The 19,148-nt window shown below is 40.5% G+C and overlaps 1 protein-coding gene across 1 annotated transcript in view; it reads left to right on the top strand.

Moving 5' to 3' along the window:
* Positions 1 to 5,930: 5,930 nt before the first annotated feature.
* Positions 5,931 to 19,148, top strand: part of GPC5 (glypican 5) — a 1,586,725-nt gene continuing 1,573,507 nt past the window's right edge. Inside the window, exon 1 of the mRNA XM_060191579.1 lies at positions 5,931 to 6,424. Within this exon, the coding sequence (XP_060047562.1) occupies positions 6,262 to 6,424 (163 nt within the window). The 5' untranslated portion in view covers positions 5,931 to 6,261. The remainder of the gene's footprint in view (positions 6,425 to 19,148) is intronic.

Here is a 19,148-nt window from a genome sequence, read left to right as displayed (position 1 = left end):
GATTTTTTTTTTGGGACAGGTCAGAGAAATTGAGAGGAGAGGGTAAGAGAGAGAGAGGGAGAGAAAGATAGACAACTGCAGACTTGCTTCATCATTTGTGAAGCAACCTCCACCCCCCTGCCCTAAGGTGGGGAGCCAGGGGCTTGAACCTGGATCCTTGCTCTGGTCCTTGTGCTTGGTACTATGTGCACTTAACCTGGTGGGCCACTGCCCAGCACCCCCTGAAAGTGATTTTAGATGTAAATTTCCCTTTATTGGAATACCAAAAATAATTGGAGAAACATTGATTGGTGCAAAATTTACATCTGAAAGTTAGAAAATTGTTGTTTTTACTCAGTATTCCCGTAAAATGTGTTTGGAGTTTATACTTAGACTGGCAACTTTGAAGGACACTATTCACATTGTTAGATGTGAACTAGAAGAAAGTGACTTGAGAAAATTTAAATTCCTAAGCGTACTGAATTTTCTTGCTTTTTAGTGTCATTCCTAATACTTTGATTCTCATTAAAAAAGCAACTGATATTTTATTGCTCCATAAATTCTCTGAAAGATATAAAATTCCTTTCAGTAGAAATCACAAAAACAAAACTTGTAAAGTTAAGTACAGTGTGAAAGACTTTTGAAATTTTCACAAACACTTGATATAATGAATTTCTTTTTGTGAAATAGTCACATTGCATTTGTGTTAAAGTATAACTGTTATGAGATGATTATATGAGTATATCTAAAAATGTTTCAAAACCATTCACAAATGTATACCAATCATTAGAAGATAAAGATTTTAAAATGGTTATATACTATATTCTCTCTCTCTCTCTCTCTCTATATATATATATATATATATATATCTTCAGAAAGCATCCACTTGACAATGTTTTCTGACCAAACTTTCTACTAACTTGTCGCTTGATTTTGAGTTTTCTATGGAATGGTTTATTTTGCTATGAGTTCTTTTAGGCAGCCTTTTCTCAACCATTGCTCTCTTGATCCCAGGAGACATGAGGGGAAAAATCCTTCAATTTCTCGCAGAAGTTTATTGCTAGACTAGGATCAGCTGGGGTTAATCTCCAGTTTGACTCTCTTTGATAGGCTTGCTGGGGGGGGAGGGAAGGAGGGAAAGAGAGAGAGAGAGAGGGAGAGAGGGAGAGAGAGCATATCTTTGGGAATGAGAGAAGACAGGACATGATGGAAGTAAGATTTTTTAAAAAAATATGTAAATTGAAGTACATGATTAAAATATTCTTGTTTGTCATCTTACACACTCTCTTTTATCCCACTGATGGAAAAATGAATTATTTTTTCCTAATTAAACTAGATAGTCAAACACGGGTGGTGGGTGGCTCACCTGGTTGAGCTCACAAGTTACTAGATAGTCAAACACAAGACTCTGGACAGAGGAAGTTTATAGGAGTTCATTAGTCAACTGTATTAATATTTCAGGGGAGGAGACACCGCATGCCAAGCTCACACAGAGCTTGTGCTTGGGGACAGAGTGAACCAGGATTAATGTGACAATATAGTCCTGAGACTTGGTTCCCATGGCAGGATACGATTGACTTGTTTGATAATGCCAACTGCCAGGGAGAGGAGACTGGTTAGGTTGAAGATACGATGGGATGAAACTGGTCTGACTGATAAGGTACCTAGGCTGAGTGGGAATGTTTCCTGCTGGGTGGGGATGTATTTGGGTGGCAAATGCTGGAGAAATCATGGCTAAACCTTTTGGATACTGTGACACTCAAAGATCTTAGAGTACAGTTCTCAAGATTAAAAGAGGTTTTTTTTTGTTGTTGTTTTTTTTGTTTTTTTTTTTTGCGGGGGTGGGGGGGTGGAGAGGGTGCAACTAGGGAAATAGGAACAAACAGTATCTAGGCCTGCTGCCTAATGAGGTTATACCACTCAGGTCTCTGGACTACTGTCCACAAAGATGAGATTCAGCTGGCTGATGGCAAGGAATAGCAGTGAGTACTAGTGTGTTTACCCATAGGCTGAGTCAAGGACTAATGGGTGCAGAAATTATGATGTCTGAATTGCACCTGGGTTATTAGCATATCTGTGTCATCTGGAAGAATATTCAATCTCTTTGCATATTTGTTTTCACATTTGTAGTATAATAGTAAGCTAAACGGTTAAATAAAATACCTATAAGAATGGAATATGGGAGTCGGGTGGTAGCGCAGTAGGTTAAGCACAGGTGGTGCAAAGCACAAGGACAGGCATAAGGATACCCGGTTTGAGCCCCCAGCTCCCCACCTGCAGGGAAGTCACTTCACAGACTGTTGAAGCAGGTCTGCAGGTATCTATCTTTCTCTCCCCCTCTCTGTCTTCCCCTCCTCTTTCCATTTCTCTCTGTACCATTCAACAACAATGACAACAACAACAACAATAATAACTACAACAATAAAACAAGGGCAACAAAAGGGAATAAATAAATAATTTTTTAAAAGAATGGATTACATATTATTATTATTATTATTCTCAGCCAGCTCTGGTGGTTAACTGACCAGTGGTCAGTCTTTGCATAAAGAAGCAGGTAAGGTTGAGGATTCTGTGATATTATTTAGATTACCTATACCCTACTGGAGTTTTTCAATTTTTTTTTTTATTGTTGTAGTTATTCTTGTTGTCGTCATTGTTGGATAGGACAGAGAGAAGTGGAGAGAGATGGGGAAGACAGAGAGGGGGAGAGAAAGACATCTAAAGACCTGCTTTACCTCCTGTGAAGCAACTCCTCTCAGATGGGGAGCTGGGGGCTCAAACCAGGATCCTTAGCCAGTCCTTAAGCTTTGCATCATATGAGCTTAACCCACTGTGCTACCACCCGAATCCCTCAAATTGTTTTTTTACAGGGTTTTGAGATGATTTGAATTTAAGAATGTGTATTTTGCATAAAGATTAACTAAGGATATTGATATTTTGGAAGCAAACAATATATAACTACTACATAACAGGCATTCAATAAATGTTTATTGAATAACCTTTGCAAAATAATGCATTGTAAGTATCAACTTATGGAAATTCTCTCTGGTATTATCAGTAATATTTATAGGTAAATTGAATAAAATATTAGTTAATAATACATTGCAGAGAGACTGATCATAGAATTATATGCACATTTTAGATGTTATATGAACATTCAAATATTCATATAGAAGTTTTGTGTTGGAAACTGATTGGAAGAACAAGAAGTTGTTCTGAAACTTTGTGGCATAACCAGCACATACTGTTTATTATAGTGGCTGGCGAGAGGGACATTGATAGGAAAAGTAGCCTTTCCAAATCACTTGTCTTGTGGTAATAGCAAATAAGAAGTGGATATACATATACACATACATATATATAGTAATTTAGAACAGTTCTACTAGCTATATGTATTTCCACCCTCCTATTTTTATGCCCTAGTATTCTGTGTATGTGTGTTTCCATACTTAATGTTGAAATAAATTTCAAAAGATCATCAAGAAAGAAAACGTGCTTACATGTCCATGTAATCCCTATTATGTCTTGTATTATGGCTTTAAAATATACAAGTAGTATGTGTATGTGTGTGTGTGTGTGTGTGTGTTTAATCAACATTTGCTAGTTGATTAGTTTTTACTGAGCCATCAATGATTCTGTCTTGTTTGTGATTTTACTCTTGCAAGACAAATTGCTTTTAGATACACCATGTGAGTGGACTGGACGAGGTAGTTTCTTTTCCTTCCTTCCTTCCTCCCTTCCTTCCTTCCTTTTTTTCTTTCTTTCCTCCTTTCTTTTTCTCTTTCAGTCTCCCTCTCTCCCTACCACTTCCCTCCCTCTCTTTCTTTTTCTTTTTTTCCCCATCTTTCTGCCAGGGTTTCATTGGGGCTTCATTGGGGCCTTTTTCTTTCTTCTACACAATTCCATCCCTTCTAATACTCTTTTGCTTGCTTCCTTTTTTCCTTCTTTTTCAGGTTGATGGGAAGACACATAGGGAGCAATAGATACCACAGCGTTGCTCTATCACTTGTGAAGCTTCTCCTTTGCATGGCAATCCGATGTGGTGACCAGAGGCTGGAACTAGCATCCTCATGCATGGCAAAGTATACATTCCACCAGATGAGTTATCCCTGGCCCCTCAAATAATTCTTTTAAGTTACACTATATGGTGATCAAATCTATTGCGGAGAGATCTTGGTAAGAAAAACAGAAGTCTTATAAAAACTAGGGCGATTATTAGTTTCATGATAGTAGAGGATTTCTAGTAGAATAAAATACTATAGATAAAATAAACCATTCAGTATGTAATACTATAAATGATAAGTTAACGAATCACCTCTGTAGTTACTAAATGTAAGCCTATGGCTTCTTTGGTATGACATGGAGTGACTGAGGTGAGTATGCATTCTGGATTCTAACGCCTAAGCTTGACTCCCTGTTTTACCAGTTAACAGTTATGTTCAGCTTGGGGAAGTTACTTCCCCCTTTTGTCATCTGTCGAATACTGATAATAATAAAAATAAGGACCAGAAAATGGGACCTCAGCATCACATAGGAGTGCCATAGCAATGGAGGAAGCTCCAGTTCTGTTATGCCTTTATCTAAAGTAAAAAAAGAATGAAAAAGCTGGCTGGGGAATAGTGAAATGGACGCTAGAGGATCTGCTACCAAAAAAGAATCAATGATTGCTTTAAAGGATTGTTATAAAAATTATATGAATTAATTAGCATAAAAAGCATTTAGAAGATTGTTGAGCTCACAAGCACTATACACATTCTCTCTCTCCCTTTCTCCTTCTCTTTCTGTCTCTCTTTTGTAGATACGACTAACTTCCAAGCCATCTAACCACACTTGGTGGTAGAGGAAGAAAGTCATGAAGATCTATTTTGTTCTGTTTTGTTGTAAGGATGAACATATACAACTCTGCTTGAATTCAGCATTTAAAAGCATTTTTAAGAAGTTCTCATTTGTTAAGAGAGCTTCTAAAAATCTAATATTAGTGGAATTGACTTCAAAAGCAAAGTGGACACTATCTTAATGCAGAAATAAACATACTGAGGCTGTATATTGGCCACTGCCTCATGGCTTTAAAGCAGACAATCTACTGCTGAACGTGCAGCTTTTCATATCACACGGTCATTAAATGTCCCATGATACTTCGTGAGGACTTAAAATTATTCATCTTCATTTCTTGGCAAGGGTTCATATTTGAGATTAAATTCCCTCTAAGTGGTTAAGGCATTTGTAGTGCCCCCTGTCTGATGCTTTTAAGTGCAGCTGGAGGAGTACTGTCTTCAGGTGGTCCTAGATGGAGAGAGGCTCTTGCCCTCAGAGGCTTTTAGTGCTGAGCCAATCACATTCAGAAAGTGTACCTGGCCCTTTCATTTCTAATGCTTTCCTTTTGTGAATCATACATCGAAAACATTTCTTTGTCACTTAAAATTCGATTAAGGTCTTCATTTCTTGCCCTCTTCCTTGTAAGAAACCCTCCTGTACCAAAGAAGTAATATAAATGATTTTTTAAAAAGTAAACTTTTCATATGCTGGCACTCAAAATCTGCAAAGGACTATCAATCCTTTCAGTTGGGATCCTTAACTAGAAATCGTTTTGACCTTTCCTGGTATGCCTAGATCCCTTTTCCCCTGCAATTGAAATACCAGAGTCTGTGTATTGAAGACTTTTAGTTTTTTAATAGAGAAATATTTTGTCTTTATTCCGGCTGGTGTTTTTCGTTTCTTGCCTTCTCTTGAGCCTGTCTTCATGCATTCACCCTATTTTTCCTCAGGCGGCAGCTCCCGGGGTAAAGACTGCGTTTCCTTTCTTTGCCCCAGCGGCTCGGTTCTGTGGTCTGAGCAGTGGAGGACTGGGTGCGGCCCCCAATGGCTCGGTGCTGGGGGGGCGTGGCTGCCCGTGGACGGGGGCGTGGTCTGCCCGGGCGGGGGCGGGGCTTTACTGAGTTGCCCCACGGGCCTGGGCGTCGCAGGTTGGTGGCTGCCAGCCAAGCCCGAGGCTACAGCGACTTGCTGGAGCTGGATGCTCGCCGGCTCCGCGCGGCTCTTCTCTTCCCGCTCACCCGCACAGCGCTGGCTCACCTCGGCTAGAAAAGCAGCCTGGGCGGCGCTCCAGTCCAGAACTCTGTTGGCTCTGCGTCGGGGCTCGAGAGGAAAAAGCTAGCTGGGCGCTGCTCCTGCAGCCGGTGTCCCGGAGGGGTTCGGCCCGCCGAGCTTCCTCCCGCGCGGCGAGCGCGGAGCGCGTGGGCCGAGGGGTCTCATTAAGGGCACCAGGCTCCCGGGACCGGGACGATGGGCACGCGGACTTGGCGCGCGGGCTGCGGCTGCCTGCTTCTGCTGGCGCTCGCCGGGTCTTTTCGGAGCGAGGACCTACGGAGCTGCGAACAAGTTGGGAAACTTTTCCAGGGCCGCCTGGTCGGCGCAGTTAGGGGGCTACCGGAGTCACCGAGGGCAGGTGAGACTCGGCTGCTGGGCGCGGGGTGGCGCTGCCCGACCTCGGGGTGACCCTTGGTGGGGAGATGAATTTTCAAGAACCGCGGGGCGGGGTCTGCGGGTTAGCTCTCGGGGAAGGGGGCCGATCCTTCCTCCACTTTGCTCCCAGACCCCCGCAGCGGGGCTGCAGGCACACGGGCACCTCGCCGTTGGCTCAGCGGAGCCCTGTGCGTTTGCTCCCGCCTGTTCGCCTTCTGCGGGACGCTGGGGACTCAGATATCTGGGGACGGAGTGGACATTTCAGCAGCGGGTCCCCCCCCCCTGGGGGGGGGTTGGGTCGGGAGCGCTTCACCCTGAGATGCAGTGAGTTGGCTCGACAGGTCCAAGCTAGACGCCCCAAAAGCAAACCAGAGGACGGGTCTGGGCAAGGGCTGACCGGCTTCTCTGTGTTGGCTTGGCTGCCTAGCTGTCCCCGCGGCACCTCGGCACCAAGTCCTCGGTGCAGGATCGTCAGCTGCCCAGTGGGTCTGTAGGAACCACCGAGGGTTGTTCAGCGCCTGAAGGTGTGACGGCAACAGGCTATCAAACTGATAGTATTGATCCGGGAGCCACTTAGCATGGATGAGATGGACTTGCGGCTGAAAGGGGCGGGGAGAACACAATGATGTGGGCGATTTCAGATTCTGCTTCCTGCCTTGCGAGCGCCTTTTGCCTGCACACTGGCAAATTTCCGGGTCCCTCCCCCCCCCCCCCCCCCCCCGTCTCCCGTCTGTTACCTTCTACCGGTGAGACTTCCATTCCAGTTTACCTGCCGTCTGGTAAACCACTATCAAACCACTATCTCACTAACCAGCTGTCAAACTGTGCGGGGCGCCAAGATCTTAGCAGAGCTTTTTGCACCCTCACGGTGAAACTAGCACGCAGCAGCATGCTGTTAGGTTATGGCTGAACAAAGAACTTGGAAGAGATGCTTGGGTCTGGAATTCATCCCCTGCCTGAGTTTTTAGTGAAGAGACTTGATTTTAGCACCGTGGAGTTGTGCCTGTTTTGATTGATTGTTTTGCTGGGTGTGAACTCTGTTCAGTAATCCCTCAGGGAAAGCACTTGGGCATTTGGCAGTTCTGAACCCATTTTTGGTTTACATGACTAGCCATTTAATTGCGCACACGTGTACACACAGACACATACCTATTTAGTTGGTATAAAGGGTGTTTGTTTTTAAATACTACTTGGAACAACACAGCATTCTTAATTTAGCTAGTTCTTCTGTTCTCACAAAACCAGTACCATCTTATAAACCAATTTTCTTATTTCAGTGCATTTTTTTTTCTCAGTGCATTCTTTTCATTAGATAAAAAAATACAACTAAAAAGTGTGTCGTAGGGAGGGGAGTACATGGTGAAGGCACTGAGCTGTGAAACCTTTCCCTGCGTTATTAGATTGTCTCCCCAACACCATAATTTTGGTTGATTATGTTCAGAGAGTGTTGTCCTCCTCCTAGCAAGACCTTGAGTCTACACAAGTACATTCCACAGTCCCCTATCAGAGTATTTCTAGTACTTTCTGAACACGTCACTTTGACCAGAAATTGTTACATTCTAGAGCTTTGTGTGCATCTTTTTGGAAGAGGAACTTTCTAGAGCACCCACCAACCATTCCTGGTTTAACACTTACTAGGAGAAACTGAACCTCAGGTTTCCAGAGAAGGAAATGTGCTTATCTGTGTCTGATACGGAAAGAGCACACGCACACACAGTCAGGATGGCTTGCTTTTTTAAAGATACTCTTGGTTTGTACCTTACTTTATCTGTTACTTAAGGTCACGGAGAATCACTGCAGCATCTAAAAACGTAGAGATATCAGTGGGACTGATGAACAAAAATGCTCAATTTCACTGACATTTGCAATAAGTCACATGGAAGTATTATGAATTAGAAGCATCTGGTGGAAAACATTCACATGTGAATATAATTGTGAGTTTGTCTTGTCTTTGTGCTATTGGTTGTTGGCTGTTATTTTATCTGAATAGTTAAATGAAAATTTTAGATGCATCTTTTAACAATTATTTTCTCTTTCAACTTAAAAAAACTAATTACCCAATTGAACAACAGACCATATGGTTGATTTATAATTGTTTCCCCCCCCTTTTTTTTGTACTTTTGGAGAATAAATTATTCTCAATATCAAGAGATAGCATAGTTAATATGGAGTCATGTCCATACAAGAGTATAACTATATATTCATTTTAATATTTTATGTATTTATTTGATAGAGACAGAGAAATTGAAAGGAGAGAGGCAGAGAGACACCTTCACTGCTTGTGAAGCTTCCCCCTACAGGTGGGAACCAGGAACTTGAACCCACATGGTAACATGTGTGCTTAATCAAGTGAGCCACTGCCCAACCCCAAATATATATTCTTTTTAACAAATGTATTTATTTAGCATATAGAGCTTCAGTGATTAACGGTAATATATATAAATTTGATGTTTGTTTTCCTTGGAATTTTTTTAGTGCTCTTTTGCATTTGTTGTCCACTGTGGTTAATCCCTGACATATCTAGTCAACTGCCATTTGTATAAAATAAGCTGGTAGAATAACTTTGTTTTTTGCAGTTACTACCTATGTTTGTGACTCTTAGGTCTTCTGAAAGCTGTACTACCCAATGGAAAATTATTAAAATGGTGAGAACAGCTCGCTCTTAGATTCCCCTCCCCTTTGTTCTCTACCCTGCTCCAATTCTTTTAAGCCTATTGTGCTCTTAAGGATGTTTGGATGAGAAATGTAAAAAAGGAGGGAAGGTGTAAATGTGATTAGAATTACAGATTCCCCTGTGTTCTGATTTTATCCCATAAGAAGTAGCCAAGGTGCCCTTTGCTCTTGTTTATTTTATTCAGAAAAGAACTGTTACTCAAAGTGTCTTTTAAAGGTCTTTTATTTTTATTTATTAGGGAGGAGGGATAATGCTTTCCCATTGAAATTCTCTTCACACATGCATTGTTCACACATGCATTATTTCCTTTTTCAAAAGAAATAATTCAGAAAAGGGAAGCTTATAAAAATTCCAAGACTACATTCAGATAATTTATATACCAACTGGTTTTAAAAATGTGGATGCTTATTGATGGAGAGAATAGCTTGTGAAAGATAACTTTTTCTTTGCAGCTTTTGACTATAAATAGGAAAATAAAGATCAGCCTGATGTGGTAAAATAAAATTCAAATACTGTAGGACACTTTAATTTGTCATCTATGTTATATTATTTTTTTAAATTTATACTGATTACAGTCAGATCTTATAATTACTTCAAGGCAGTGATGACTTTATTCTCCCCCCCTTTTTTTTTTGCCTCCAGGGTTATTGCTGGGGCTCACTCAGTGCCTGCACCATGAATCCACCGCTCCTGGAGGCCATTTTTCCCCTGTTTGTTGCCCTTGTTATTGTAGCCTTATTGTGGTTATTATTATTGTTTTTGTTGATGCCGTTCGTTGTTGGATAGGACAAAGAGAAATGGGGAGAGGAGGGGAAGACAGGCAGGGGGAGAGAAAGACATCTGCAGACCTGCTTCACCACCTGTGAAGTGACTCCCCTGCAGGTGGGGAGCCAGGGGCTTGAACCGGGATCCTTAAGCGGGTCCTTGCGTTTTGCGCCAAGTGCTCTTAACCCACTGCGCTACCGCCTGATCCCATTCATTCTCTCTCTTTTTTAAATAATTTATTTTAAAGTTAAAGTAAATTCATTTTTGATAGAGACAGCGAAATTGAGAAGGAAAGGGGAGCTAGAGAGGGAGAGAGACAGAGATTCCTGCAGCACTGTTTCACTACTTGTGAATCTTCCCCCAGCAGGTGGGGGACTGGGCCTTTGAACCCGAGTCCTTGTGCATTGTGATGTGTGCATATGTGCTACCACCTACTCCTGATGACTTCATTCTTACACCCCAAAGAAGCCACTTCCTTAGTAACCCTGGATTTAGGATCATAGACATTTGAATTTTTTTTTTTTTTTTTTGCCTCCAGGGTTATTGCTGGGGCTTGGTGCCTGCATACGAATCCACTGTTCCTGTAGGCCATTTTTTCCCATTTTGTTGCCCTTGTTGTCATTATTGTTGCCATTGATGTTGTTGGATAGGACAGAGAGAAATTGAGAGAGGAGGGGAAGACAGAGAAGGGGAAAGACAAGACACCTGCAAGCAGGTGTGAGGCGTTTGTGAGGCGGCCCCCCTGCAGGTGGGGAGCTGGGGGCTAGAACCTGGATCCTTACACCAGTCCTTGTGCTTCGTGCCATGTGCACTTAACCCGCTGTGCTACCACTGGAGCCCTGACATTTGAATTCTTATGGTCAATTTTATTCTGTGACTTGTAATTCTTTCTGTACATTAAGTTTTTCATTTATTTATTTATTTTTATTTATTTATCTCTTGTTTCCTCATTAAATTAAATTTCTCATAAAAATGAGAACTGCTTAGTTCTTGAATGATTGCTGCAGAAATTATATAAAATAATGTATATTTATAAAAAATAGTACAAATCCAGACATATAGTAAATGTTCAGAAAACATATGCCATCATTACATTTTTTTTTTTTGTCTTGGTTTTAACTGAACTTGACATTTAAGGAACAGACTTTTTTGGGTGTATTGCACCAAAGTGAAGGACTTGGGGGTGGATGCGGGGTGGGGAAAGTTTAGGTCCTGGAACAGGGTGGCAGAGGTCCTAGTGGGGATTGTATTGTTGTGTGGAAAACTGAGAAATATTACGCATGTACAAATTATTGTATTTACTGTCGACTGTAAAACATTATTTACCCAATGAAGAAATAAAAAAGCAACAGACTTTTATTTTAGACCAGTTTTTTTTAATAATGAGGTTTTTTAAAACAAGGATTAAAATATATACACCTTGTAGACTAATAAATATCACTTCAGATATAAACATGTTTTTAAGATTGGAACATGTTTATATTAGAATGATATTTATTAGTCTATAAGGAGTATATTTTTAAATCCTTTCATGAGTTAGTGAAAATTCAGAGAAATGAGTCTGTAAAATTGCTTGCTGCAGATCCCACAGCTGCAGCTCCACTGTTTGTGCTGGGTGGGACTGGGGTGCCTCAGGAGTGGTTCATAATTAGATGGCTGGCAGCCGTAGTCACTCATTCAATGTAGCTCACATTGGAGTTCCCATTTCTCACAGACAGACCTTTTTTGCGATTCAAGCAGTCCTGGTAAAGTGATCAAGTCTCCAAAGACACAAAGGGAACCCATGGTTTGACACTGAGCAGATTTTTACCATCAGGACTACCCTGTGTTGAATATAATTCAGGAGCTGTCAGAAACAAATGCCAGCCAAACAAATCAACTTTATTTTGCTTGCTGCTGTAAGGGAGGTCACATAGCACAGGTACTGGGGACGTCTTGATAGTGGCACTGAGAGGAACTCACTGTAGAATTCGGGCTGGTGCTGGATGCCTTAGTGAAGCAGAGCAGTTCAGGAATTGGGCTTTTCCAGACATTAGCAAGATTAAGGTGCAGGTAGCTGTTAATGAAGAAGCAGCTGTCACTTTGATTCATCAGAAGAAGGGACAATTTAGACTTTTTAAAAAAATGTTTGCTGTATGTTCTTATGTATATACTACTGCTCTGCACATTTCAGGCTGTTTTGTCTCTTCATTTCTATTTTCTTTCATATTAAACGTGTTGAGCTCTAAACATGAAGGTTTAGTTCCAGCATCAGGGTAGCTTGCCACTTGCTCTTCTAGAAAAATCCAGTGTTTACTTTGATGTCTAAGGGAATTAGAAATGCCATCTTTCTCCAGGCCTTTGATGAGGCTTAAAGGTGGGGAAATGAGTTTGATTTTTTTTTTTTTTTTTTTTGGCTTACAGGGTTATTGCCGGGGCTCGGTGCCTGCACCATGAATCCACTGCTCCTGGAGGCCATTTTTTTTTTCTTTTGTTACCCTGGTTGTTTTACCATTGTTGTGGTCATTATTATCATTGTCACCGATGTCGTCGTTGTTGGATAGGACAGAGAGAAATGGAGAGAGGAGGGGAAGACAGAGACGGGGAGAGAAAGACATACACCTGCAGACCTGCCTCACTGCCTGTGAAGTGACTCCCCTGCAGGTGGGGGAGCCTGGGGCTCAAACCTGGATCCTTAAGCTGGTCCTTGCGCTTCACACCACGTGCGCTTAACCCACTGCTACTGCCTGACTTTCAGGATTTACTTTTGACATTTGATAATAACACTGCTACATCTGTAACTATTCTTTTATCGTTAAACAGTATTTGTCCAAGATCAACATTTCAGTGATCTCATACCATTCCTAAGCAGATATGACTTATAAATCAGGGACACTTTTTAAGAAACCACAAATGTATTCCAATCGTATGTATTATTAAAAATAGATTATCTGTGAATATGCCTGATCTACTTGGTTATGTATCAGTAGTAATTACTTTTAACAATAGTTCATGCCTACATTTCTTTTATAAAACCTTAATTTTCAGTGGCCAGACAGTGGTGCATCTTGTAGAGTCCATAGTTTTCCATGAGGATCTAGGTTCAAGCTCCTCTCCCCACCTGTAGGGGGGAAGCTTCGTGAATGACTGGAGCAGGGATGCAGGTGTCTCTTTTGTTTCTCTTTCCCTCTCTACTTGCTCTCTCAAATCTCTCAGTTTCTCTCTGTCTCTATAAAATAAATAAATAAATAAATAAATAAAGTACAGCCGAGAGTGGCTGATTTGTTGTGCTTTATTGAGCCCTGTTGACAACCCTGGTAGTGAAATAGATTTTAAAAAATGCTGACTTTCAACTAGAAGGCTCCACCAACTGCATCCATAATTCTTCATGTATTTTTTTTCACCACACCCATCACCCAAGGTGACCAGGATTATTGTTGGGCTTCAGTGTCTGCACAGTGTGTGTGTGTGTTTTCATTTTTCTTTTGATAGGGGACCACACACACACACACACACACACACACACACACACAGAGAAGGGATACTTGTAGTAATGCTCTACTGTCCATGAAGCTTACCTATTGCAGGTGGGGACCAGGTCCTAACACATTGTAAGGTGTGTGCTCTATTGGTGAGTCATCACCCCATCTCAAATATAATTTACTATTATTTTTAAAGACTTGTTTACTTGTATGTTTATGTGTGTAAGCATGTAACATACACACACACACATATACCAGTACTACACCAGCATCTTCAAGTCATTAATAAAACAAGCTTATGTCCAAAGCTCTGTCCTTTAAAAATTCTGATTCAGACATATGTCAGATAACTGCTGGATGACATATTCTAGACCTGTGAGTCTCTTCTCTTTAATCTCCTTTTCTGGATGCTGGATGGTGGTTATCTCTCCCTCTCTCTCTCTCTCTGGAAGATCTCTTGCTTCTAAGAACTGTTCTATCAATATATCCTAACAAAATACCACCAGTAGATCTTGGATCTTGTGCACTGCTACCATCTCTAGACTCTGCCCTTCCAGTTGTCATCCCTGAAATCCTCTAGTTTACCACTATCAATTCATACTTAACTATTTCTAATATATGATAGGGACCTGAAGCAGCAATATTGACTTTAAAAGGAAAGTAAATGGTATTGTGCAAAGGAGATAGCATGCTTGAGGCTCCAAAGTCCTAGATTCAATCCCCTGCACCACCAGCTAGAGCTGAGCAGTCTATATTGTTGTTTTATATGTGTCCCTTCAGTATTTCTTATAAGTTTAATGGCTATGAATCACTTTAGCTGTTACTTATCTGTAAAGGTTTCATTCTTTCTTCAAATCTGACTGATAACCTACTAGGCTGGAGTATTCCTGGGTTGAGGTCTTTTTCTTTCAAAACTTTGAATATGTCCATTCATTCCGTTCTAGTTTTTAGAGTTTCTGTAGAGAATTATGCTAATAATTGTATGATATTTCCATTATAGGTACAGGGCTTTGGACCCCCATCTCCCGCACAAGAAAGCCTCTTTCCTCACTCCTCTCAGTGACCCCAAATCTGCAGACATAGGCCAAGCATTTATACATGTTTCATCCTGTTACTTCCCACTGTTTATCTTTCTCTTTCTGATATATTTCACTGAGCATGATTCCCTCTGAATCCATCCATGATGGAGCAAAAGACAAATTCAAATATTTTTCTAAAGCCGAGGAGTATCTTGTAGTGTATAAAGACCACAGTTTGATCACTGACTCGTCTGCTGCTGGGCACTCAGATTGTTTCTAAATCTTGCATATTGTAAATGGCACTGCTATGAATATGGGGGTGGGATGGGGAGTGAACATTTATTTTCAATTTAGTATTCTTAGGATAGATACCTAGAAAGGAATAACTGTCAAATGGCAGGTTCTTCCTCCTCTTCCTCTTTCTCCTTCTCCTCCTTTCCCCCCTCTTCTTTCTCCTCCCCATCCTCCCACATTCTTCTCCTTCTCCTCTTCCTCCTCATCCTTTTCCCTCTCTCTCCTCTGCTGCCTTATTCTCTTGTTTTTTTGTTTGAGAAATTATCATTCTGTTTTCCATCGGAACCAGACCAGTTTACATTACCACCAATAGTGTATGAATTATACCCTTTTCCACATCCTCCCCAGCATTTATTGTTTTTACCTCCCCCTTTTGCCTTAAAGGTTATTGATGGAAGTAACTCTGCACCAGCACTGCGAATCCACCCCTCTGGGCGGCTGTTGAGAAGCATCTCCACTGCAGGTGTGGAGTGGGATGGGGTGGGGATGGGCTCAAATCAGGGTCCTTGTGCGTAGTACTATGTTTGCTTATCTGGATGTGCCACTGCCCAGCTCCTGTTTTTGGCCTTTTGAATGTAGGCCATCCTCATAGGTGCGAGGGGGTGAGATATCAGTATTGTCTTAATTTTTATTTGCATTTTTTGATGTATAAAGGATGAGTTTTTTTTTAAATGTCTGTCAGCTATCTGTAAATCCTCTTTGGTGAAGTGTCCAGCATTTTTACGGCGTTTATCATTATGGAGATAGTTTGAATGTTCATCCTTAAAGAATTAATTGACCTATTATTTGGAGAATGGGAAAACAAAGGTGAGTGAATATAGTTCATGCTTGGCTCTGAATTGATTGGTGTGTCTCTCTGTGTGTGTATATGTGTGTGTGTGTTAACTGGGGGCCTTAGGCATGCGTGATTTGATTGCTTTGGACCACTTTTTTCATAGACATCACTGCACTAAAGCATCCTTACCATTGTACCTCCCATGTGGTGCTGGGGCTCTAGCCTGAGTCACTTGCATGACCATGCAGGTACCCAACAGCCTACCCAGTGAGCTGTCTCTTTGACCCATTTGTGTTCTGTAAGAATACATTTCTTACATTATGGTGTCTTTCCACAAGTAAAATAAAAGTAACAAACCAGAAGATGGTTCAGTTTTTCTCTCATCCTTGTTAACTCAATGGGAGACCAAGGTACATAAACCTATGGGATGACTTCTAGTTGTTTTAGTTTTCCTACTGGTGATTTGATACTGGCTTACAAATTTGTAAGATTTCAGGGATATAGCTTCACTTTTCACTCACCACCAAAAGTTCTGTGCCTTTCTAACCATAGTTCCCACAAAGTCTGAGAGAGATTTTTCACATTCATATAATCTGATTATCTCTACTCTGCATATGAGTGAAGCCAACTGGTAGTTGTCTTTCACATATACTTATTTCACTGAGCATAATCACTTCCAGTTCCATCCATTTTTTCCCCCTGAAGGCTACAATGTCATATTTTAAAATTGTGGAATACTATTCCATTGAATATATATTCCATAACACTTTTTAACTTTGCCACCAGGGTTATCTTTGGGGCTCAGTGCCTGCACAACTTCTTCACTCCTGGTAGCCATTTTTTAAAAAACATTTCCTTTGGCCAGAGGGTAGTAGAGAGGGAGACAGAGACACAGAGGGAAGAGCTACCATATTACCACTCCACTGCTCATGAAGCTTCCTCCACTGCAGATGCTCCCATGTGGTGATCTAGGACTTGAACCTGAGTCCTCATGCATGGTAGTGTGTGTGATCTACAGGATGAGCCACCTACATGCCTCCCTCATAATTCTTTATCCAGTCATCTGGTGTTGGGCACTTAAGATTCCTTCCATCTCTTTAGTAGCCTTGTGTATAACAGCCCTAGGGAACATGCTCCTTTTGAATTTATGACTTGGAGTGGTATTGCTGAATCATAAAATATTTTCACTTTTGTTTGTTTAAAGACTCTATTTTTTCATAGGGGTTGTACCAATTTACATTCCCACCAGAGTTCTTTTTTATTTTTCCCCTATTTCCTCACCAACACTTAACATGTCTTGTTTTGTTACTGTAGGCACTAACATTATTTCTTCTTCTCTCTTTTCTCCTCCTTCCTCTCCTCCTCTACCTTCTTCTTTCCAAAGAGATAGGGACAGGGATGGGGAGGGAGGGAAGGAAGGAAAGAGAGAAAGGGAAGGAGGGAGGGAGGGAGAGAAAAAGAGAGAGAGGGAGAGGGAGAGAGAAAATGTGCGTGCACTACAGCACCAAAATCTTCCTTTAATTTGGTGGGGAGGCACTCTACCCTGGCAGATGGTAAAGCAGTATACTGTCCAAGTGAGCTATTTCACCAACCCAGTAAGTTTATTTCTTAATACTGACTGTGTACCCAGACTTGATGTAGAATAAGTAGAGACTGTAACCTTTCAGATAAGCAAACAACTTGATTAATTACATATGGAACATGGTAGTAGAGGATATTTGCCTTTAAAACGTTTTCAACAAATTCAGTTTTAGAAATACTCACCTGTTCTGTACATCCTGTTTCCATATCCTAGAGAAAAGTATTGTTCTCTATGATAAGTGTTGTTGGTTGTTTATTTTTATAAGCATTAAAGGAATTTTTATCTAAATGAAGGAATTATTTGTCAGTGCTAATGAGATATGTATATTTTAAGATGACTCATTCTTTGTGTGTTTAAAATACAATTGTTTTGACATATACAACCAAAATTAAAAGCTAGTAAACAGTTCTAGGAATGTTCATAATTTACATGAACCTTTAATAGTTTAAATTATTTATTATTCTTATTAGGATAATGGTGCTGAATTACTATTATTCCTCAACTCTATGATAACTGAATAATTTTAGTTTTCAAAATTCTATATGATAATATAATTAAATTACCTTTCAGCTGTCATTAGAGCTCATGACTTCTTAATTTTCTCAGTCTTAGAGTCTTAGGGTACTTAAATGTATGATTTATTCAGTATTTGTTTTGGGAAAATGTACAAATTGATAAAGGGGGTATTAGAAAAAAAAGCACACAGTAAGAGTGTACCTTCATGATTACGATCAAACAGATGTAAGAAATTTTCTGTGTGTCTTTGTTTATTACATGTATATTCTGAAAATAGAGGACTGTCAATATTATATTACCTCTTCAGATTTATTTGCCTTTTGAACAACTCTTTTATTTAGTAAGGTTATAACATGTTACATTTGGTTCGTTTTATTTTGATTGTTGAAAATGTCTGTGTTTAATGAGCTGAAACTGAAGTAGGTCAATAAAATAAAGAGGTTATAGTTTGTTCTTTACAGGCTTGAAATACATTTTACTCTGGGGGAAGAGGCCATTTTTAAGAAAAAAGCTTTTTTGGTCAGATTAAAAAGTAAAGGAAATAAACATAATGTTGAAAGAATCAAAAAGCTGAGAGCCACATGAAGGTTTTTTTTTTTTTTTACAATTTTCCAGGTGAAAAAATATGACTGTGCTTGTATAGTTAAGAGCTTTAGGCACAAAACACAAGTTTTACTTCTTTAAGTTTAAGGGCATAACTAAGCTTCAAATTATTAAGTAAATAACATTTAACTCTTCTTTGGAAATATCATGCATACTATATGAAGAAAAATGTTATGGCAGAGCAGTGCAATATAGTCAGGAGCTAAACCTATTGGGAAGCCAGACATTTTAACTTCTAATTTGTCCTGTTTTATGATCTTGTAGTTTAGTTACTAGCAGTGAGTTTCCAGTGTTAAAGTGTCCTAGGATGCTGGGTGATGGCACACAGTGGTAGAATGCAAACATCACTGTGCTCGAAGGTGTGGATTCAAGCTCCAACTTCCCACCTGCAGGGGAGGAAGCTTCAGGAATAGTGAATCAGTGCTCCAGGTATCTCTTCCTCAATTTCCCCATCTCTACCAAAAACAAAGAAAGACAAAAATAAAACAAAAGCAGAAAGTCACTGGGAATGGTAGAGCCATCATGCAGGTGGCAAAAGAAAAGTATCTTAGTGTTGACTGTAGTACTTGTTAGCTGTGTGATCTTTAGCAAAATTCAACCTCTCAATTTTTTTTTTCCTCCACGGTTATCCCTGGGACTCAGTGCCTGTACTACGAATCCACTGCTCCTGGAGGCCACTTTCCCCATTTCGTTACCCTTGTTGTTGTTACTGTTACCATTGTTGTTGTTGTTGGATAGGACAGAGAGAAATCAAGATAGCAGGGGAAGACAGAGAGTGCGAGAGAAAGATAGACACCTGCAGACCTGCTTCACCACTCGTGAAGCGATCCTCCTGCCAGTGGGGAGCTGGGGGCTCAAACTGTGACCCTTAGGCCAGCCCTTAACCCTCTGCACTACCGCCCAGCCCTCAAGAAAATTTTTTTCCCATAAGGATTATGATAACGTTTTATACCTTTTTCACTTTTAGTATTTTTTTCTTTTTTAAGAACCATAAAACATGGTAAAGCAAACAAACAAA

This window comes from Erinaceus europaeus, chromosome 5, assembly GCF_950295315.1.
Source record: "Erinaceus europaeus chromosome 5, mEriEur2.1, whole genome shotgun sequence".
NCBI lineage: Eukaryota > Metazoa > Chordata > Mammalia > Eulipotyphla > Erinaceidae > Erinaceus > Erinaceus europaeus.
This window is presented reverse-complemented; position numbering and strand designations above follow the sequence as displayed.